At 35.5% G+C, this 24,203-nt stretch overlaps 1 protein-coding gene across 3 annotated transcripts in view; it reads right to left on the minus strand.

Moving 5' to 3' along the window:
• Window positions 1–1,619: 1,619 nt before the first annotated feature.
• TDRD3 (tudor domain containing 3) overlaps window positions 1,620–24,203 on the minus strand; it is a 91,925-nt gene continuing 69,341 nt past the window's right edge. For 2 of the 3 annotated variants that reach the window (XM_012569789.5, XM_030271628.4), the window contains 3 exons: window positions 23,612–23,737; window positions 5,262–5,398; window positions 1,620–1,876 (listed from right to left, as the gene is read on the minus strand). In XM_012569789.5, coding sequence (XP_012425243.1) covers window positions 5,279–5,398; window positions 23,612–23,737 — 246 coding nt within the window. In that variant the 3' untranslated portion in view covers window positions 1,620–1,876; window positions 5,262–5,278. Of the gene's footprint in view, window positions 1,877–5,250; window positions 5,399–23,611; window positions 23,738–24,203 lie in introns of all 3 variants that reach the window. The other variant, XM_030271611.4, reaches the window with a different exon arrangement.

The raw sequence follows: 24,203 nt of genomic DNA on the forward strand, positions 1-24,203 counted from the left end.
AATTTCATAACTAGGCATTATTTTTTAAAGTTCACTAAATCAGATCGTAGTTTTTCTTTATTTCATTATTTAGTTCACAGCAAGAATGAAAGCTCTAAAGAACAAAAAAGGTATTTTAATTTCAGAAATTGCTTTGGTACACTGACTGTAGGGCTTGTTTAATGCACATTCTATTTGCAAAGGAAAGTCAAAACAGTTTTTTAAAAAAATGTTATGGCTGCATTTCTTAATGAAGCTGAACAGCTGATGTCAGTGGTCTTAGCAATAATTCTGGAAGTAAAGTATCCAACATGCAATGTATCAGATCTACAGTTTATTTATTTGCTGGCACAATTTAGCAGAACTGACCAGGATGTTTCCTACTATTTGGAAAGTGTTTTCTAATGTAAATCTAACAAACTTCATAAAACTAGTTGTGTATTAGTTGATAGTGAGAAAATTTAACATTGTACAGCTCATATTTAAAACTTGCAAAATTTTTTAGAATTATTAATAAGGTTGATCATAATTATGAAGAAGCTGCTTAGGATCCATTAAGACAGCAAAACATTTGGTTGCTTACTATTCTGCAAAAGTTTATATGGTTGGTAAGATTTGACTGCATTCAGACGATAATCCACATTCTGTACTGCAGATACATTCAGTTACATCCTCAATATAAAACTTCTTCTCATCCAAATAAACAAGGTTCTATTCAAATAGTTTTGTATGAGCACTCAGAGAGAAATTTAGCAGAATTAACTGTACAATTTATACCATCAATACATCTCTCAGGTATAATTCTATCTTTACAAAACTACCTTAAAACACATGTGCTATTTCAGTCTTAAATGATCAGCGTAAAGCTTAGAAGGGATTTGCATGTTACCTAGATTTTGAGTGCTTCTCAGCTAAAAAAAAAAAAAAAATTTCAACTGTTTGCCATAATCACATAAGATTCAAAGATACAGCTTAGAATGAAAGTTAGTTTGACATAAGATTCTTTCAAACATCAATGACAATTGAAAAAATTCTAGTAATATGAAGCAATGAAAGCATAGTTTTAACTACAAGAAAGTTAGTACTTACTATCCAACAGCTTGCACGTGTGCATTTATACACATATTTATGCTTAAAATACCAATGTGCATCTTTCAGTATTTTTTGTTTAAATGACTTTTCTGTATGTTTTAGAAATATTTCTATTTCTTTAATATAAATATTCCTATAAAGAAAATATTTACCTCAAATTATTTAGAAAATGACTATTGAAACTGATTATTTTCTTTCTTTCTCCCATCTAACCCTCTGGTCACAGATCTTGAAAAACACAATAATCAAATCTATAATTTGTCTTTTAGCAAATTTGGAAAATAAACAGAAAAACATAGTCAAAAGCCTATTCAGAATTTTTCTGTACAATTAGCTGAATTTTTTTTAACATGTTTCACTAATACTAACCAAAAATCTAAATGAAATGCCCAACCCTGTCAGCTTTTGAGAAAATATGTTTTAATTTTACTTTACTAGAAGCAATATTAGAAGTCAAATCAGTTCAAAATTAAGAAAAAATCATTATACATTATTATGTTAACTAACAATGGAGGCTCAGTAAAAAGAATACAAGGCAAAGACTAGAATAGTGCACTGTGGTTTTATTGATGGTAGCAATGACAATTTGCCTCTTTCATATGTAAAAAGTATTCCGCTTCATTTAACTAAGAACTTTAAAAAAGTCTTTTGTGGTGGCAGGTCCAAATTCCTTCTGCTCACATGAGCTTTCTTTGTTCCATCCTGCTGCTTGGAAAACCCCAGAATTTCTTCTAGAAGTGTTCAGCAAGTTGGGAGCTGCCAGTGAATTCCCCACGACTCCAAGAAGGTTTCTAAATGAAAAAAACTAAAATACAACAGATAAGGACAAAAAGTATTGGCACTCAAGAAACCATAAGTAGCCCGCATGCCTGAGCTCTGTGAAACATAGGCTTCACTATCACTTTGTTTTCTTCCTGCAAAAGAATGACTATCTGCTTTTCAGTACTTACAGAGACACAATTCTTTAAAAGAATAAATCAGAAGGCTGCACTTCAATGTAATAAATATGACTGGTCTAATACAAAGAACACTTTCTGGTTAAGACTTCTCTCTCACAAAACCACAATTTCTCCATTGTTAAGGACTTCAATACAGATTTTATAGCAAATGTGACAAGGTGTTGATTAGTCGTGTCACGGAGTAAAGGAAGACCCAAAAAGCACGTAAGGACCAAGCACTTAGAGGTACACACTCATAGGTTCTTTCAATCTCGTCCAAAAGGTCTGACCCTTCAAAACACTTATTTCTGATTATTTGTTCCCCTTTGATTTCATACTATAAAGATATTCTATATAGAAAGTGTAGCCTCAGGTTGTATTTTTATTATTGTTAGATTCTAATTCTTGTATCTTGACTCTCTAGGAGGAGTATCTTATTTTACAGACCTGTTAAACCTAGTATTTGACTCATACCCACATAAAATTCCCTCTGACTTAAAATGCTGACTTAGTGATCTCCACCTCACACTGCTGGATATTAATAAATTATAATGTCTAAGTCAACTGCAACCACAGTGAGGTACTGACTATCCCATACTTCTACTTTATCTGTCTTCATAAAAATCACCAGGTCAAGACTTCCCGCAAGTCTGCAATTTTTGTCCTTCTCCATATTTTTTAGAAGCCCCCTTTTCAAATACTGAAATACTGCAATAAGATCCCTTTAGACACTTTTCTTTCCCAGACTCAACAGCTCCATTGATCCAAATTCCGCTTCTAAAAAACAACTCAGAATTTTAAAATCCTGAACCTTCTGCTTAAGACCCCTTGCAGTACAAAGATTTTGAACTGATTATTTGGTAATACTAATTCCAGATGTGCATGCCCAAATTCAACACCTGAATGAGTGTGCTGAACACTAATCCAGGAAGCAGTACAGCCTCATTTCTGCATTGCTGCACCACTGCATTAGTAAGTCCTCCTTGTCAAGTGACACAAGATTATACAGGTAGATCTAAAAGGTTCTATATATGAATTGATACTTTGACTGTATGGACCTCATGCTTCATCTTTGATACATCCCTATCATACCCAATACAAATATGGCCAGCAAAGTCCAGTTTTAGTATTGCCTAATTTGCCTTTGAGAACAAGATCCCTTGGAATTTTAAATGTCACAAACAACATTAAAATTATATGGAATTTACCAATTTATAACACAAAATAATCGTCATCAATGGTTTTCCACCTCTTTAAGAAAAAGACATTAAGTTAGTTCACATAATAGAGAGATACTCCCTTTCAGTAAGTAAAGGTGTCACTAATAAATTATCTGTTGAAGAGGTAAAGCATCCTGCAGTGGAAAGTTGGTAAAATTATGTCTCACTGGATCCCTTAAAACTTCCCTAATAAATCCTGTTTTCATTTAACAGGTTATTAAAAACTTGAAGTAAGAACAGTATGCCATGCTCTCAAAAGACCTAAGAAATTAAAAGGAGGCAGAATCCATATAGAAATCCACTTCTAGCGACATTTACTATTCCTGAACTTTTATATGTCAAGACATTAAAGCTATGTTGTTGCACAAGTTCAGGTAAACTGAAAACAATTTAGAAAAAGACTGTGTTTGATTTTCTTCCTCCATTTAAAACCAGTGAAGAATTGATTATACCAACCACCTATTTCTGGGAAAGCCCAATAGAAAGGAAAAGCTGTGAAGGCTTATTTTCTGCACCAGGTAAGTTTTGATACCAGATGTGCTGTCCATTTAAATCAGGATCCCATTATAATCTTTAAAATAAAGTATAGGAACACCTATACTTTAGGCAAGGAAAAATCATCTGTGCCTTAGAAAGGTTGTTCCTTATCTGCCAAAAAGTAACTTGTTCTTGAGATACAGGAGTTACTACCACTCTCCCTGGTGCCTCATAGCTGACCAAAGCTACGTAGAGTTTTCCAGATTTATACTGCAAAGTTAGAGAAATAACAAAAATATTATTTAAGTTAAAAAAAATTCCCTGGCTTTGGCTGCTGTGTACACTTCACATCTCTCATGCAACTGATCAACCAGACACTGCTCAGGGCCAACTGTGCTGGTTAAAACTCTGCTTCTCCGCTTAATGCATATTCCAGAATAATTTCTGCATGAACTGTCTCAGGACATGTTTACTAATAGTGATTGATACAAGTAAAATAGAAATTCAAATTATATTGGTAAAAATAGACTAATTATCACCTCTCTTACATTGCTAGTACTGCCATAAATGATAAATACATTTGAATATATACTCTAAAAAGAAGAATCATATATTATTGCATGTCAGAAATATCAAAAGGTACAGAGATCAGCTGCAGGTGTTAAGCCAACAAAACATGGAGGATTGGAGTAATGAAAAGAACAAAAAAGAGATTGGTAAAAACAAACTGGCTAGTAAAAAAAATCAGATTCAAGATAAAGAAACACTGTGGGTGTGCATCAAATATTATGTGACTTATCAAAGCTCTCTTTAGTCAGGATAGACTTTTGATCGTCTTTTGTAAATTAAAGATTTAGAAGATCAACCAGTGAAATGAAAGCAGGACAGCTTATGTGATTTGTTCAGTGAAATTAAAGTAACTGTTTAATCTGGTTGATTTATGTACTTAATGTATGTAGCAGGTGTCTTTTGTATGGATGATACATAATCCCTTAATTTCTGTTAATTAATAAAGTATAGGTGCAAGTATATCCTCAAGATTCAGAGTATGTCAATGTTCTTTGTCTGTGCATCTCCCTATCTAATGGTGAACTCACAGATTTTATATTTCTCCTTCTCATGCAAGCAAAATAACAAAAAGGATATTTAATCACATAAATGGCTTATAAAAAGTAGAATATGGGACCTTGGACAGAGCTAGACAGTCCTGAGTTCAGCAGGGACTGCAGCTGCCTGCAGTTTCAAATAAGCTTGTTTCAAATGTATGTGAATCAGAGAATCTTGCTGCTGTTCTCAGGTGAAAAAGCATCAGGAAAAAACTTGCTGAGATTATATGAGTCTTGACATAAAGAAAAAGCCAAAAGATATTTGTTGAAGTGTTTTTATTGCTTTCCCACAGATATATAGTCCTCCTAAGACAGAAAATGCAGAGAAACAGAGATATCCAACTTCTATCATAAATATACAAATATCCCTAAGAAAAATACAGAACAATGCAGATTTGTTTATCTTCAAATCTAAACCAATATATAAAGCACCAGTACCTTATATTTACCTTTCTTTTGTTATTAATCAGTTTCTAGCTCGGGGGGGTTGATAAAATTGTTGAGTGGGTCGTGTGGACCGCCGTGGCTGACCATCACCTCCTCTGCGGAATTCTAGAGTTTGCTCATACGTTTCTTCTTCCTCCTCCTGTGGGTAAATAGCATTGTTTTGAATGAAAGAGGTGGAAAATGCATTATACATGAGTTGGTATATGCACACATACATACACACACCACATACAGACATATACATGGCAGGGTGAATCCATGCACACATAGCAACTGCTGCTTCTTTGCTGATGACCACTTACTAAAATAAGCGAGGATGGGAGTGGGCTTTTCAAACCTGGAAAGCTAACAAAATCAAGCTGGCAGATTCAAAACTCAATCCCCAGGGCAACAGAATTTATTAAATATTTGCAGGGAAGAAAAAAAATCATATATATTAAACAAAAATTATTTTCCAAGAGTCATACATGCAACAAACTCAAGAAGCAAAATAACCTCATAACCTGCCACAGCAAGAGGAATATCTACTTTCAGGAGTTCACAAATGTGTGTGGAATGAAATAAAAGTATTAGGAAATAGAATTACAAGGAACAGCACCGGGAAATATGCATGCTTAATACACACATTCGAAAGACTAGATAAAAATCTATGATGCAGTAATAATGAAAAAAGCCTACAAATAGAGTGAAGAATTTAGAGATGTATTTTCTATGTGCAGCAATAATAAATATATGCTCTAAATAATGAGAGGGGAGGTAAATGTCTTTGCAATATTCAGTTACTCCTAAGCATCTTCATACCAGGAAGATATTCACAAAGTATATAGAATTCAGGGGTGAAAAAATAATAAATTTTTAAAAAATCAAGATACTGGAGAATTATTTACAAAGATTAAAATAACTACGTATTTATTTTGGTCAATAAATATTGAATGGAAAAACATTCATCTAGTGGAATATTTTAAGGTGGTACACATTGAAGAGAGAGAAAAATATTAAGAGTGCAAAAGTGTATGTCAAAGAAAAAATTATAGGCTAAAAAAATAAAAAAGCTGCCAAGAATGAGTATGATTGCCAAATGCTGTCTCAGAAAAATGGGTTTGATTTAATTTCTTTCATATCTTTATACTGTAGCCGACACCAGGTCTAGTGGGAACTTGCTGGAAGAAATTAGCTTTTATGAAAAAGTACTGGATATGTAACTCTCAGTCCCTTTTATTCAAAACATAGGAACATAAAGCAACACAAAGCAAGAGCATTGACTGATTCATTAGAAGTTTATCAACAATTCCAACACTCAGTAACTGTCAGTATGGCATGCACATAACATATTAAGCAAGTCAAAGCAGTAAAATATTTCACTTTAAGCAACAAAAAGGAAAACCTGCAGTTTAAGTTTCTTTGTGAAAACTGAGATCTTACTCAAGAAACCTTTCTAAATTTGTATGAATATGAATAAACATGTATTTTTAAAGTAACAGTTACAAAAAACCATATTCCTCATGGTAAGGTCTCCTATATAGAGGGCACATCTGTGGTCACAGCTATATTTCCAGATTAAGCATTACTACATAGAGCCTGAAACAATTGTGGAAGAAAACAGATTTTCAGCACTGAATGCAGCATAACTGATTTATATCTCTTAGTTTCACTGTAGCTGAAGGCTGAGAAACAGTTCTGACATAAAACCTTTCTTTTGTACTTCTTTTACCACCTGTAGTACTATAAATTCCCTCATATAAAGAGGTTCAGAGACACTGATTAAAAAAAAAAAAAAAAAGTCAATAGAGCATTAGATGTCTAACACAAAAGTCCACACAGTTTGCAATATTGCTAGCCCTAGTTCAAATACTCAACTTAGTATATGAGATCATTTCCTATCACGGACAATGCAAGCTGCACTAGCAGCAAATGTTAAAAACGAAGCTAAATGTCTAAAGTGGTCTAAATACCTTTAGCTCTTTTGGTATACTCTAAGAAACATGAAATAGCTGAAAATAGCACAGAAATTAAATAGTTCAGTCTATTGCATCTCAGCTGTAATAGTCAACCTCTTGCTGAGGGTAAGCACATCAAAGCTAATTTCTACAGCAGCAAATCTTCATCAAATCTCAAGGTTAATGTTGTTGATCCTTTGAACTCAATAAAGCCAAATTAAAACCAGTATTTGTCTTGTGCACTTCTATTTTGGTGCAATTGTCTTTACACAGTGAATTAAAAGCTTCACATGCATGCATTCCAAATTAAGAAATTTTACTGTAATAGGCAAGAGTGAAATGTGAAATCACATTTACTTTCTTGAGGCTCTAAATAATGTGGAGCTCAGCAACTCAGCAAATGGTAATTAAAAATTAGTAACAGAACACTTTTCAAATGTTCTCTGATTCCTTTCTATGCACAGTGGCTCCACACACAGTTACTGACTGTCCTGTTGAATTCTGCCATCTTCTCATCAGATGACACATTGTCATTTCTTGGATCTTACCTATTCACATTTGATCCTAAATGGATCTAATGTTCTTCAAAATGACAATCTGCCAAGTCATACCTTCATTAAAAATTTCTTACTTTACAAGTAACTGAATTTCTTTTCTGTCATAATTTCTTAATCATTGACCCTCAGTTCACTACTGCTGATCTTTCACCATTTATTGCCATTTTATTTCCACAGAATCACAGAACGGATAAGGTTGGAAGGGACCACTGGGGGTCATCTGATCCAGCCTCCTACTCAGGCAGGGTCATCCCAGAGCACATGGCACAGGATTATGTCCAGATAGTTCTTGAATATCTCCAGTGAGGGACAGTCTACAACCTCTCTGGGCAGTCTATTCCCACATGTGGTCACCTGCACAATGATGAAGTTCTTCCTCATATTCAAGTGGAACTTCCTGTGCTTCAGTTTATGCCCATTAACTATTGGCTGGACCATCAAGAAGAGCCTGGCTCCAACCTCTGGACACCTTGCCTACATTAAGATTTCACTCTCAATCTTGTTCAAGCAAAACAGGCACAGCCTATTTATCTGTATTTCTATATTAAGGAAACTTCTTACTACCTTAAAGAAACAATTAATTCCAATGTATGGACTTTTATCTCACTTTTAAAAAAAATTCTCCACCCTACTAAAACTGCCACTTTCTGGAACAGTATACACTCTTTGTAGACAAAACTACATGAATAAACTAAGTGAAAACTACATGAAAACTAAGTGAATATCTTATATTCACTTCCTTTTTTTTTTCTGTTCTTCAGCCAAAAAATTTTATCTGTCTATACTTCTTCCATTATAACTGCAGTTAGGTCACACATTTTGCTATCAACTCTACTTTTCCAATCTTTCTCACTGCTTGCTGTCAATTTATCAGTTGCTTGGGATTTATTCTAAATTATTCTTATCCATATAAGATCTAGATTACATTTTATAAAGCAAAGGTGACCACAAATCTCTCTTAGAGCATCTTCATTGTCCTCCTATTATCAGCAGAAGCTTTATATTAGCACACTGCTCTAAAAACATATGTATTTTATTATCTCCATACTTCAGCTTATTTTTCATTATTTATCTAAAATTCCAGGATCTCTCCAGGAGGACTCTGTTAGGACTTACACAATGCCCACCTCGCATTATGAACACTGAGATTAAATGATAGCACAACTGTTAAAGACAGGACAAACTGTCAGATCCATAGGAAAAAGCAAGGAAAGGTTCACAATGCAAACAATGAAATGCACAAAGACGTTTCTGCACTAACAGATTAGAATGAAGGGACAGGGGGTGGAACATGCCAGCATTTTTTAGGTACTTTTAAAAAGGACAAACAGGGAAGGATAAGTAATTTAAAAATTCATCTTCCATTCAATGTTATGCTGTAAAAATCTGCTGTTACTTTTGATGGTTTTTTCCATCTCATAAGAAAAGAGAGAACTTTTTATGGCTTTTTTCCATCTCATAAGAACCACAACTAAAGAAGGGTAAAATGGGAACATATGCGCAGCCAGTTCTTGTATTTTGGACCCATATACTCTGAAGAGCTTGTACCACCACATTTGACCAGCTGAGCTTAGTGAATCAGCAAGTAACTTCCATCCAGCCAAGTGACTACCAGCCTGCTTTTACATAAAAAAGTCAATGGATTTCATAGCTGCAGAATACAGTTATAAATCCAGCATTTAACATACTTCACCAAACTATTTATTCTTCTAATGAACAATATTAGAGCAGAGTAAATTTATACTTCATTAAAAGTTTTCTCTCTGAATTTCAACTGCAAAATTCATTGCATTCAAAAGAACTGGTTAGAGACTTATTTTTAAAACGCAGTCATTTGAAGTGAATACTTCATACATACATAACTTCTGAGTATGAATAAAAGGATTACAATAAAGAACCAGACAGAACTTATGCATCAACAAAAAAGCTGTGCTGAATGCTGTGTTCACATATATTTAGGAAGCAGTTGCAAGTCACAGCTGATCAGCTCCTGCACTTTTGCTACTTACAAAGTAGTTACCTCTGTCTATTACTGCTTACAGATAGAAATTCTGCTCCATTCACTGGGGCCTTCTGCTGAAGCTTTTCAATTATAGCTCTCTGTGGGCTATTAAGGGATGAACACCCAAGCCAGTGCAGGGAGGCATGAAGAAGCAGCATGTAGAAGCAGTGTGGGGCCAGGGACTGTGGGACAGAGGAGACAGAAGGCAAAGAAAGCAGAAGATATTTTCCATTTAGGTAGTGTCAAACCTCTGTTTTAATTAAGGTGTAGCTTTAACTTCACCCACACACTGAATGCATGGGGAACTTGCTGGTTCAGTACAAAGAGAGTGTTGACTTCCTTGTAAAATGACTTTTCCTTTCATGTGCATATCAAATTCCATTTCCTGATCCAGATTTAATGCCTCTTTGCATTGCCCACTCCTCAGGCAACAGCTGTCTCCTACTGTTAAAACACCAAGTGATCTCTTTTTTCTTGGTTAAATTCTTTTCTCAGATTTTGCTTCTTTTGCCTAATCATCCAGTGTCAAGCTCCTTGAATCCTTGTTTTGGTTTTTGCATTTTCTACTTACCAGCGCTTGGATCAATCAAAAACAGATGAATCAGAAACAGATTATCCAGATGAATCAAAAAAAGAAAGCAGAGAAAACTCATACTATGGCCACATTTAGAAATTCAAAAGTATTCTAGAAATAGCTAAATGTAATTAAATTTTAATTATTTGATATGCAATATATTATATATCCTATATTTGTAAGAAATAAAAATTGCTGAAGTGTTTACAGTATTCTCTGGAACTTGTACTTTATCTGAATACTTAAATTGATTCTTTGAATTATGTAATAACTAAGAATGAAGCAGGATTTGTAGGGGGCGGGGGGAAAGGGTTAATTATACAACTTTAGAGTGGTTTCAGGCTGTAATTTCAAAAATTACTATCAAATGAGGTGTAAAAACTTTAAGTAAAAGAGGGAGTATGACTAATGTAGATTTTTCAAAGGTCTTAATAAAGTACTGACTGTTTTTGAGGTGTCTACTGTAGAATAATTCAACATATTTGTTCTTCATAAATTTTCTTTGCAAGATAGGCTTCTTACCTAAAATATCAGTTCCTTTCACAGAGTAATCTTCTCCCAGAGTAACCTTTTTTTAGCCTGCAGATGCTCACTTTTTCTTCCCGTGTACAACACATCTGTATTAGACTGGGCCTATGGGCATTCAAATTCCTGAGTTAAATTATGATGAGAAGAGCAAGTGGGGTTTGAGGTTATACTGCTAGATCTGCATACAGCTAACCCCTCACTGACATCAGATCATTAATATAAACACTCAGCCCTATTTCTGCCCTATCTTCTGCCTGTAATGAACATGCAGGATAAGCAATTGTAAAGGATTTAAAGGGTATACAAGTTCTTCTCCTACTTGAACCTCATGACCCAGTAAGCACCTTGCTGCATATCGGACTTTGCAAACCTTAGGTAATTAGTACGGATACGTGAGTATAAACCTATATATGCTGCATGTACAGTCCTCCATAGGTAACTCTGGTTTGACTTTTGTGTCTCAGCCAGCAATAGCTTTGCTGAAGTTTTTAGCCCTAGCTTCACTCTGGTAAAATTATGTGTTAGGTAAAACAGTGGTGACAGAAATGGAAATGTCAAATGTATCACAGCAACTATTAGAAAACTTAATTGTCCTCAAAGGGATAAAACTGAGTTGCAATGTGGTACCGCATGATTTACTAAAAACACCCTGTGATTTTGAAATGAAACTACACAATTACTGTTTGTGGCCATTCTACATGCAGCCAGAATAATCTCTACCCATTTACAAAATGTTTTAATCTACTATACTAGTAATGTCTTTCTCCTTCACTGTTTCTCAAATTCTATGAGAATTTGATGTACTATACAAATAATCTCTGTACAAAGCCTTTTATCCAAGAGAGAAAACCACTTAATATTTCCCTAATGCAAAAACAGTCAATTTCAACAGCTACTGACCACCTTACAACAAACTTGCTGTAACAGCTTTTAAAAACTAAATAGAAAAACAATAAAACATATACCCAGTGTTACTCTTATTTCCACTTAGGAAAAGGAAATTATCCTTATGAGAATATGTCTTTTTCTCCACTGAATACAGATGGGTCACAAGCAAATATGCTTCTAAGTATGTAAAACTAAGTGGCATGGAAGTATTCCATAATATTTGTTGCTTTCCCGTGTTCCAAATAATACCTTCAAGATGATCCTTCCCTGAGTAGCTTTTTCTTTAGCATCTGAAATAAATTAATAATAATAATATATTTTGTTGACTTTCATTAACCAAACCTCAGAAAATTTTGTATTTTCTTGGCCAGTAAAATTCTATGAAGTACACTCAGGATCAGTAATTTTTCAACTGATGCCTGATTACATATCAATTAAAGATACTAGATTTATAATAAAATTATTTGGATATCTTGAAAAAATTTAATATACACTATTAATTTTTATTAGAATTATCTCCTGTTTCCTCTGTTGAAAATATAAATAACCTGAGATTCAAAACCAGCTAATTTTTAAATGATTCTGCTAAAACCATACACATCCTGATTTTCAAGTGAAGCAATAAATATTAGAAAGAAAGCAGTAGAAAATTAGCAGATTTTCCAGAAAAAAAAATCAAGAAATAGAAAATAAATAGATGGGCAAGGAAAATAATTACATACTTAATCTGAGACAACTAAAAGCAACACAACAGTTAACTTGGAATCAGACATTTCGTTTACTTCATTGATTCAACTGTGGAAACAAAACACTTACTCATTTTTTAAATAGACAATTTTTTGATTAGATTTCCATACAACTACAATAATGTAAGCCTGGGGCATGATTATCCCACAGACATATTGATGGCTTATTGGTTCCCCTTAAGGGTATTGCACAGTTTATTCATACTTGCAGTCATTCCCTCTGGCACACATGGAAATAAACACACAACTTGAACTGTGCAGTTTGTGTGGAAATAGATACACTTTCCTGCAAATTTGTCATTGTGTTCTCAATACAGGAAAAAGTAATGGATTTTAAAAATTCCTTACAAGTACATATTTAAGCCATTCAGACTATATCCCTTTCACCAGGGAAAAGATTCTTCACTGAGCAATATCAACATCAAATTATAAATATTTAAAGGTTTACTTTCAATTTCTAGAAGAAAAGTTTATACACTAAAGTGAGACATTCTATTAACACAGACCGAATGGACGCATCAGATTTTCTCCATTTATCCAGGAAAAAGCCACAAACTGGAAGTGTTTTTGCCAGGCTGGTAATACAGACAGTCCTAAACTACAGAAAATAAAAAATACTTGCATACTCTGGGGAAAAAAATCAGCACTCAATTTCTTTGCACAAAGTGCACTTGTGAGAAAAATCATACAAGTCCATAGAAGGGGAAGTATTTGCTGTATTACTGAATCTGTTTTAGCATGTAAACAGAAAATCCTGCCAACATAAATTTCAGAAAGAAAACACTCAGTTATGTGATGAGAAATTATCTAATGCTTCCCTGTTAGGACATAAAATCACTATCAAAATCTTAACAGGGAATAAGAGAGTTTTGGTGACATTTTACATGAAAAAGAAGGCTGTGTGCACAACCTCACCCATGACAGAATTTGACATACAAATCCCCCAAGTCCCACACACAGGTGTATATTAGTAAAAAAACACCTATGTGAATTTATTTGTGAATGACTGACCGCACATAAAATAAATTAGAAAGTTAAACATGGCAAAATTTATTTCCATAAATACACAGAAAAATTCTAAAGAAAAATATATAAACCAACATCTCATTAAAAACAAAACAAAATTGCATACAGGTAGAGCAGGGACACAGCAATTTAAGAGCCTTGAAACAGAATCAGCCCATGAGACAGCACAGATCAGCCCCATAGAAAAGAGAGTATCTTAACATTAAAGTCAGGATCTCTACATTTCTTACACCTTGTATGCCTTATATTTTAAAATAAAACTTGCTGAATTGCACCTATATTTTAGTTAATAATCATGACTTGAAAAAATAGACCATGTTATCCAGCAAGTTCTACAACAGGTTCAAAAGATGATGATGGTCAAAATATGTTTAAAAACATTATGAACTTTTTATACTGCTACAGAACAGTTGGTGGCTAGTCACAAATGGTGTTCCCCAGGGCTCAGTACTGGGACCAGTTCTGCTTTATGTATTCATCAGTGATCTGGATGAGGGGATCAAGTGCATCCTCAGTCAGTCTGCAGATGACCCCATATTGGGTGGGAGTGTTGATCTGCTGGAGCGTAGGAGGACTCTACAAAGGATCTGGATGGGCTGGATCAATGGGCTGACGCAAATTTTAAAAGGTTGAACAAGGCCAAGTGCCATGTCCTGCACTTGGATCACAATAGCCCCAGACAGCTCCACAGGCTGGGGGAAGGCTATCTGGAAAGTTGCTCAGCTGGAAAAGTCCCTGGGGTACGGGCCGAACATTATCCAACTGTGCCCAGGTGGACAAGAGGCCAATGGCATCCTGGCCTGTATGAGCAATAGTGTGACCAGCAGGACCAGGGCAGTGGTTGACCCCTTGTAGTGGGCACTGGTGAGGCCATACCTTGAGTGCTTTGTCTAGTTCTGGGCCCTGCAATCCAAGAAAGACCTTGAGGTGCTGGAGTGTGTGCAGAGAAGGACAACAGGGCTGGTAAAAGGTCTGGAGCACAAATCCTATGAGGAGCAGCCTAAGTAACTGGGGTTGTGCTTAGCCTGGAAAAAAAAACGAGGCTGAGGGGAGACCTTATCACTCTGCACAGTTACTTTGAAGGAGGTTGTAGCAAGCTGGGGGTCAGGCTCCTCTCCCAAGTAATGAGTATCAAGACAAGAGGAAATCAACTCAAATTGTGCCAAGGGAGGTTTAGATTGGCTATAAGGAAAAATATCTTCGCAGAAGCCTTGGTCAGGCCTTGAACCAGGCTGTCCAGGGAAGTGGCTGAGCCACCATCTCTAGAAGTATTTAAAAGACCTGTAGATGTGGAAATTAGGGATATAGTTTAGTGACTGACTTGACAGTGCTAGACTAGATTTTACTTGATGATCTTCAAGGCCTTTTCCAACCTAAGCAATTCTATTATCCTAAAACTGTAACATCCAATCTTCAAAAATTTTTACATCTTACACAATAAGTTAGGAACAAAGTAAAAAAAAAAAAAACTTACAAAATTTTCCATGTATTAAAAAAAGTAAACTACTGCATAATAACCCCATAGCACTAATTTACTCACATTCACAAGTATTTCCTTTCCCACTTTGATATGGAACAAGTCCATTTCCAGGTTGAGTGATGAACTTTTCTTGAGTAACTCTCTCCTTCAACTGGACTGAATCTATGGAAAATTCAGCTCTCTCAGTGGGGACTCAGCTTCATTCCTCCCCCCAGACACTGATGAAAGTCTGTGGCTTATGATGTGATTTCCATCACATCCTAATTGAAATGTCCAGCACTCCGCACAGCTGTGTCTGTGCATTCTTCAGCAGTGTCCTGTATTGAAACAGGACACTGGGGGAGCTCTGTCAAGAAAGGAACAAGGACTATGGCAATAACTAAACACCACTGCTTTAATTTGCTCCTATATGCCTTGTGACCCACAGTGGATGTCCTATATGAGAACAGTCTAGAGGAAGAACAAAAATGACCACATCAGAAAAGAGCTGAAGAGAAGGAATAAATTCATCAAATAGGAAACTATTACATAACTATGCAAACCTGCAACACTTCCAAATAGGTACCAAAGGAAAAAAAGCCAAAACAAAACATCAAAAAAGCCCCACAAAAAGAAAAGACCAATTATAAATAGGCTTCATAAGCATAGGAGAATCTGAACTGAGCAATGAGATAGTCCCTGGTATCTGCCTGCATAACCAAATGTTCCAAGTTAGAACGTTAGAAGATCCTATCATGTGTGATGTTCAATACGTGTGACATACACATTGAACACATAAAACATGGATAAAAAGCCGCTCTGTGTAGCATCATCTATTTATTGCTTTCTTATTAATCAACTCTCACTCTCATTAGAGAAACATGTGCTCCCCTTTGGCAACGATCACTTCAAAACTAAAAAATAGAACCCACAAAAAACATACAACAACCCAACTCCCGCAACCTCCCTCCTTCTCCCCTTATCCACCCAAAAAGCAGCCTAGAAGAGTAATTTCCTATGTTCTAGTATTTATGAAGAAAAACAAATCACCTTGCTGAAAAAAACTGCCTTCATGATAAACAGCTATTTTTAGTTCTTTTATTATAAAAGACTTCCTTTTTTAGATACTATTACTGATAACACCTCTAGGTTATCGAACGAGGAAGAAAAATGCTCAAACATTCCAGATATTAACCATCGCTGTATAAGGAAACTTTAATTAAGTACATTAAGTAACATATCTATTGAACATGTGCTGTACACATAGGAGTAAGATCTGGAATCGCACACACATACCCCACAGACCCCACAAATTATATTCATCATCACTTCTATTCTGCAATACTAAACCAACAGTATCATGTCTCCCTTCCTCAGAAAGCAACCAGTCAGGAATACTACACCAATTGCTCTAATTTCCTCTTTAGTTAAAGTACCTTGAATTCATCTATGACATGTGAACAAACTCAGAAGACAGGAAAGTGAAGGAGACCAGGAAATCAGGAGAGAAACAGTGATGGCAAGAGCAGTCCACATATTTTTACACAACTAACTTATTTTACTCAACAGATGCAATCAACACAGGCAATACAGGGAAATCCAAGCAAAAAATCGTTCAGAATTCTCAAAATGAGATTCTGAAGAACTTTAATCACACTAGAGCAGGATCAAAAACAATACTTTAACCAGGTAAAGCTATGCTATCTCAAAACAAAATTGCAACTCAGTTTAAAGGAAGATATTTAGTGAGGAACAGTCTCAAAATAACCCAAGGAAGGAGCTCATATGCAGTCTCCAAATAATGAATTGTCATTATATGCAATTACAATTACTAACAGTTGGAGAAGGGAACAGTGTAATGTTCCAAGAGTGCTGCTTTAACTGTCATGACTATTTTCAATAATTGTAAACCCCAAGAAGAATATGTCCTTAATCTGAACTGTAGAGCTGGTAATAATTAGTAACAATATTTCATAGTCTGATGAATATGGAATGCTCAAGGTGAAGACTCAAATATATTTTACAATGCCTTGATAAAACCATAAAATGGTAAGCGTCTGGTTTATGTCCACTTGGTAGAAATTACCTCCTCAATGATTTGCCTCCTTTTAGTTTATTAAAAAGTAAAATGCTGTTCTTTAACCACCTTTCAATGTCAAGTTACCATGTTTCACCTAAGGGCTAATAACTTTCAGAGGAACAGCAAAATTGTGAATATCTGTCTATATTCCAACATGGATACAACAAATTAAAGTCTGAAAAACTATGTAGCTTCTCAGAGGACAAAGTGCTAAAGAAAAACATTTACTAGCAGTTGATCAGGATAAGTGGTTTCCAAAAAGTTTGTCTCAAAATAATTTCCCTTAAAAGAAGGCTGGGGAAATAAATAATTACATAAAGAATTATCCTGAGAGAACCTGAAGGTTAACTGTGTGTAGGGCATGTATGATCGTGTACTGTAAAAGATGCAATGGAATTTAAGGCAATATTTTCAGTGAGTACAAAAAGTTTCAGGTAAGAAAAAAAAAAGTTTAAGGTAGACTATGAAAAGCAATTTTTCAGCCTAGGACAGGGAAATCATGATATCTTGACAAGACAGAAAATCAGGCACATCCCAACAAAATTACTGCCTACATCTCCAGTGCTTTCTTAAAGCCAAAAGATAGCCTTTTGTGGAAACTAAAGTCAGACTAGTAATGTTTTAGATTAATTTCAACAAATATCCACCATCACTCAGGAAGATGAGTAGTCTGAAACACTCCCCCTTCATTTAATGAATTGAGTCAGTGAATTATTTTGAACTGTAAAATTATTCTAGATATTCTCCTAACAGCACAGAAGCCAAAGAATGAAAGACATCAAAGTCTTCTCTGATGCAATACTCGGGGACATTTTTTCTACAGAAATCTTAGAACTGATTAAGTAGACTGTACCATTCTCTGTTACCAGCCTTGGTTTTCGTGCAGTCAATGAGGACAGAAGCTAGATAAGAGATACAACCAGGACACATTTATCTACTGCACTTACTTAATTATTCAGTGGGAAAGACTTCCTGTTTTACACACAACACAAAAAGACCATGGTGTGATGCCAAGGGCATACAGGCTTATGGGCCACAAAGAAACAATACCAAATCCTTCACGTAGTTATTAGCCTGTCATAAAGACATTTGAATGGGTTTAACAGCTCCATAAAACAAGCAGGCAAAAGTCTTCTCCAGCTTAAAGAAGCAGTTGTAAACCTTTACCATTTAGTGGTTTTCAGCACTGCTCTTTACACTGCTGGGGGGGGGGGGGGGGGAGGGGTTCAAATACCTTCAGAAAACTAATCGAAGTTTACCTCTTCACTTACCTGAAATGGAAAGCTATGATCAAGACCTGAATTACAGTTTAAGGTAATTCAACACACACAGGAGCTCTAAAAGCTCTGTGACAAGACACAATGTTATCAAACTTGAACTCTGAACTGTCTGCCAGCAAGAATTAACTGCAATCCAAGATCCTGTTATTTTTCTTACTCAGCTCATTCCTTACTGGAGAAATGAGTTGAGAAAACCTGCACAGTGGATTTTCAGTCTCCACAGAACAAAACAAACTCTAGAAAAATCAGGAATATGTATAATATTTATGCCTTAATAATAATTTTTGCCTTCTTTCATCTTTATGCAGAAATACAGTGCAAGATACTGCAGGAAGAGAAAACTAAGCTAAACTATAGGCTTCATAATTGGAATGCTTAAGGAATCAGAATAATTGTAAGCAAAGAATCTGCAAGAATTGCAGCTTGTTTAGCAAACAAGCAGTTAAGACCATAACATATATAAGTGAAACTACATACATACATAGGGAACACTACGATCTTTATTTCCTTTATTTTCTTTATTTCTATTTCAGTAGAAAAGAAAAAAAAGAAAGATAATTGTAGTGTAAATAGGATGGAAAAAAGCCTATGACATTACTAAGGAAAGAAAGAATGGACAACAAAGCAAAGACTTACTTGGCTTTGGGAAAAATGTCACAAGATAAACACTTAGACTGTACATTTTCATAATTTATTAAGGGGAAAATATCCTACAAAATAGAGAATAAAATTAAGACTTAGAGTTTAAAGTATTATCTTGACTTTATTTTTTTTTTCCACAGAACAACTTAAGTGATTCAGGAAGGTCCTTTCAATGCTTTTCAGTTGTTAGTATAATTTTACATCATTTACAAGAAAAAACAAGCAGTTCTTACTTCTACAATAGCATTTCAGTGACCTTTTTTTATTTAGATTAAAATTCTTTAATTAAGTGACCCCTGCTACATTGAGGGAACTACTGGAATACAGTATTGTAGTATTGTACATACAGGACACTTATAAGAACTCTAGAATAGTGGAAACCAAATGCAACTTTATTATTAAAAATATCTATGAATTGCATACCTAGGACATATTTTTTCAGGCACTAAGAAAAACAATAAGCAGTTCTAGTGTTCTTAAACGTATTTATATTGCTTTACTATGTGATTATTGAAAAAAAATCCCCACTACCATTTTGGTTTGCCTAATGTAAAATTCAGCTTTATCTTCTAGCCATCAGAAAGATATATAGATGCATGTAAGGTGTCAGACAGACTGAAAATTTACAAGAACTCTGAGCAAACTGGGTAATGGACAGTACACAATCAATTATTATACTTTTTTCATTAAGGTGGTAAGCACAATGTGTTCTGAGAATATGAGGCAGAGTTGATCTACAGTTAAGAGAAAACAAAACAAAGCAAAAAACACACCAGAAAACCAAACAAACAAAAAAATCACTTATAAAGGTTGCCAAAAGCAAACCAGAAGCTGAGGTGATTAAATAATATGTAATGTCATCAAAATAAGGTCACTGTGGTACTTTGGCTGTTCTTTCAAGTGACTACCCAAGCAATGTTTTGCTTTGCTTTTTTTTCTTCCTCCCAGTGGCATACTTTTTGTATTTGTTGGACAAAAAATTAAATTCAACATGAGTACTAAATAAACCGTACTGAAACAAACAATAAAGAATAATCATTTCTAAGACATAGGCTAAATTTATGCCTTGATAGAGTTTACTAAATCTTCTCTCAGTATTGGCAACTCTTTCAAAAAGAAATCTGAATTAGAACTCACATACGGTGTATTTCTACAAGTTTTCAGTACAAATAAGAAATATCAAGAATAGTGTAATCACAGAATATGCTGAATGCAAGGGACCGACAATGATCATCGTGTCCAACTCCTGGCCCTGCACAAGTCATCTCAAGAATCACACCATGTGCGTGAGTGCATTGTGCAAATGCTTCTTGAACTCTGTCAGGCTTGATGCTGCAACCACTTCCCTGCTGCATGTTCTAGTGTACAACTACCCTCTGTGTGTCAAATATGTTCCTGATATCCTCCCCTGAATCATGCCACTTCATGCCACTTCCTTGGGTTTTGTCACTGGTCACAAGAGTGAAGAGATAGGTACCTTCCCCTCATAAAGATGTTGAAGACCCCAACGAGATTTGCCCTCAGTCTCCTCCAGGCTGTACAACCCAAAGTACCTCAGCCGTTCCCCACATGACTTCCTCTCAATGCCTTTCACCATGCCTGCTGCTCTCCTCTGGATGCTCTCAAATAGCTTAATGTCTTTCCTATATTGTGCTGTCCAAAAGTGCACACAGGACTTGAGGTGAGGCCACATCAGTGCAGAGCAGAGCAGGACAATCCCCTCCTTTGAGTGGTTGATGATGCTGTATCAGACACCCCCCAAGACACCACCGGCCCTCCTGGCTGCCAGGGCACAGTGATGACTCAACTTGCCACTGACAGGACCCCAAGTTCCTTTCTGCAACACTGCTTCCACCCTCTCATTACCTAGTATATACACACAATCAGGGCTGCCCCATCCCAAGTGGAAAATCTAGCACTTGTCCAACCTCATATATTTTGATGAGTGCCTCTGATTTGTCTGGGTCTCTCTGCGCTGGAGGGAGTCAACAGCTCCTCCCAGTTCCAGAGCAAACTGGGAGTTGATGATTCTTGCAGTCATGGTTCTCCAGCTCAGGGCACTGAGACTCCCTTGGTCCATTATCTGTGTTGAAGATGGAGGCAAAGAATGTTTTAAACATCTCTGCCTTGCCCCTGTCCCTGTTTGTGAGGTGACCATCCTCATCCTGTAATGGGCTGATGTTATTTTTCCACTGCCTATTGCCATTAATATATATGGAAAAAAACTCTTTTTTATTGCCCCCACATTTCTGGCAGCTTCAACTCCAATTCAGTTTCAGCAGCACAAATTTTCTCCCTACAGTGGCAAGCACTTTATTCCTCCCATGCCACCTGACCCTGCTTCCACTGGGCATACGCCTTCCTTTTTTGATACATTTCCAAGAGAAGATTGCTGTTATGCCAAGCCAGCCTTCTGCCTTGCCTGCTTGACTTCTGACTTTTGGGAATTGTGTACTCCAGTGCCCTTAGGAGGTGATGTTTAAAAGTGACCAGCATTAATGGACCCAAGCACCTGCAAAAGGGACTTTATTTAGCTATCTGGAAATCATCTAGAACAACTGAAATAAAAATCAGCATAATATTTCCAGTAATACATGCTCCCTGGGGCCAATAGCATTGATCAGTAAAAGAAAAGTAACTATCGAAGTCTGTTTAAAATCTGTTTTGTTCTCTTGTACTAGTTACTTGAATCTTAAGTCAAACAACTAAGCAGCATTTATTCTGCATTTGTGCATGCTAACTAGATTTATATATAATAAGAACACTGAGACAAAGAAAAATGGCCAACAGTGTTCAGCTTAAAAGACAAACCTGAATATTAATGGGTGATTAAGAACTGCAAATGCATAGGTTTAGCATCCAAAAACAAAGAAGTGAAGAGGTGGGTCCTAATCAACTTTTTCTGCAAATATCCTATAGCTGCAAGGACCTTCTAGCAACAAAAGAGTAATTAGTCAGAAAATAACTAATTAAAGTTATGTTTACTGTGAAGATGTTGATTGGCATTTATCTTGTGTAACTGTCATGATCAGAAATTTCATTGTTTGAATTTATGTAATTCAACTAGGCTACCTTGAAAGAAAAAAGAACCTTGAGAAAGGTATTTTTCACTTTTGAATGGGCTCAAAGTCCTTGGAAATTCCTCTTTTGTCTCCAGTAATAACAGAGGAAGCCTCAATGACTCAATCAGGACGCAGCATGATGTCAGGACTATGGTACTTACTGTCAGAATCGCCTCCCATACATTGTCCCACCCTTGTGTCAGCTTTAACAAACTAACTCTAAAATAAAATAAGACAACCTGGGGGAACAAAACTGTGGTCCATTTCATTCAACTCATCCTGTGGCTACATGACTTGACAATCCAACATGAGAGGAGACGGATGAGGAAGAACACATGGTCAGACATAGGCAGAAGAGGCAGGGAAAATGACCACCTCATTACCAGGATCAAGTAGGAAATGGGACCTCACTACCAGGATCAACTTAGTCTTAATACAAGGCCAAGTTCTTAGACTATGAGAGCTAATATTCTTAGTGGCTTAAAGTAAAATAAAAGCCACTCCTCAAAACTGTAATCAAATGAAGAAAAGTCTGATTATTAACCCAGAAAAAGGCTTAAAATAATACAATCATACAGTAAGTAACTAGCACATTACAGGTCAGCTAGCAGGACAAAAAGAAGGCAGAAAAAAAGGGTAAATTTTCATATAAACAGCAATGCATCAGCTGGGAAGAGTTTCGGGTATTTTTTTAAGTACAAAAAGGCTAGGTCAGAGGCATCTGAGAGCTACAGGCAACAATGCATGTTAAAAGACCACTGGGAAGAAACAGGAGTTGACTGTTCAACCTCTGCAGCAGTAGTAACATGGTTCTATGATCCAAAAGTAAGAACATAAGCACAGTCAACTCACCATTAAGGAATCAATATGCAGATGTATATTTTTTGTGCAGCCTTTTATAGTAAGAGTAAACAGCAAAGAATTATGCATTCCTGATATTTTTTAAAATCAAAATGTATCTCTGCTTCCATGATATTCACTAGTAAAGCCTTTTGAAATTTCCAAATTCCATAAGGCTAATACATATTCTAAATGTCACAAAACAGGTTTTGATGCATACATGACTGCTACAATATTTGGCAAAGAAGAAATCATTGAAACAAGAATAAAATCATGATACAAAATAAAGGGGTACAGATGTGTATTTTTAGTCATACATACACATGTAGTGAAAAGCTTCAGAACATATGTTTTAAATGACTGCTTCCTAACCCTTACAGAACAACATACAATGTACATGAAATAAAACAAAAAATTGGGTTGACTAGAGTAAGTAACAACTTTTAAGAGAGAAAACATGCATAAAACTGTTTGGCTGACAGATCCATTATTAATTTTCAAACAATACAGTTGAAATTTATTATACAGGAAGAATACCACATTGTAATACATGTCTATCAGGTTTCATATAGACAACTAAAATCTGAGATTTTGTGCGTGTACTTCACAACTATTTTTCTACACATGTAGGTAGCATTCTTTGCAATGAGTAGGTATTAATTAATTAAGAGTTACATATTTTGTACAGACTATGTAATTTATATTTTTTAATACAATTTGTTATCACATACCCATGTGTCTGCATGAACAGGCCTGATGTTGCTGAGAAGCACTTCTTCATAATTTCCATAATCACTGAATTTAACAACTGCAGTTGTCCCAGAAGAATGGAGAGCTTCAATTTCTGCTCGGTAGAACTTAAAAGAGAAATTTTCAAAGGTCACAAAATACAACCAGAAATACCACAAATACTTAACAACTTCCTTTTCATATATGTCTCTCTGTGTGTATATATACTTAGTCTTACTCAGTATTATATTTTGTTTTAAATGTGTACCAGATATGAAACCAGATATCTTAAAATTCTACATGACAGACTCCAAGGACATGGTAGAATGTATTTAGAATATTCACTGAGAAGATACACAGCTTATTTAAGTAGACTGAGCATTTAGAAGACCTGCTTTCATCTCTCTGAAAGCAGAACAAGTTCCTCACTAACACAAATGCTGTTGTATACATAGAAATGCTATTGCAACATGTTTACTTAAAATAGGCATCTGTAAGTGCTTATTAGCTGCATACTGCTATGGCTTGTAGGTATGTACTTGTATATCTATCTTATCACACAATAAAACATGATAAAAATATGATGGAAATATT

Source organism: Taeniopygia guttata, chromosome 1 (assembly GCF_048771995.1).
Source record: "Taeniopygia guttata chromosome 1, bTaeGut7.mat, whole genome shotgun sequence".
NCBI lineage: Eukaryota > Metazoa > Chordata > Aves > Passeriformes > Estrildidae > Taeniopygia > Taeniopygia guttata.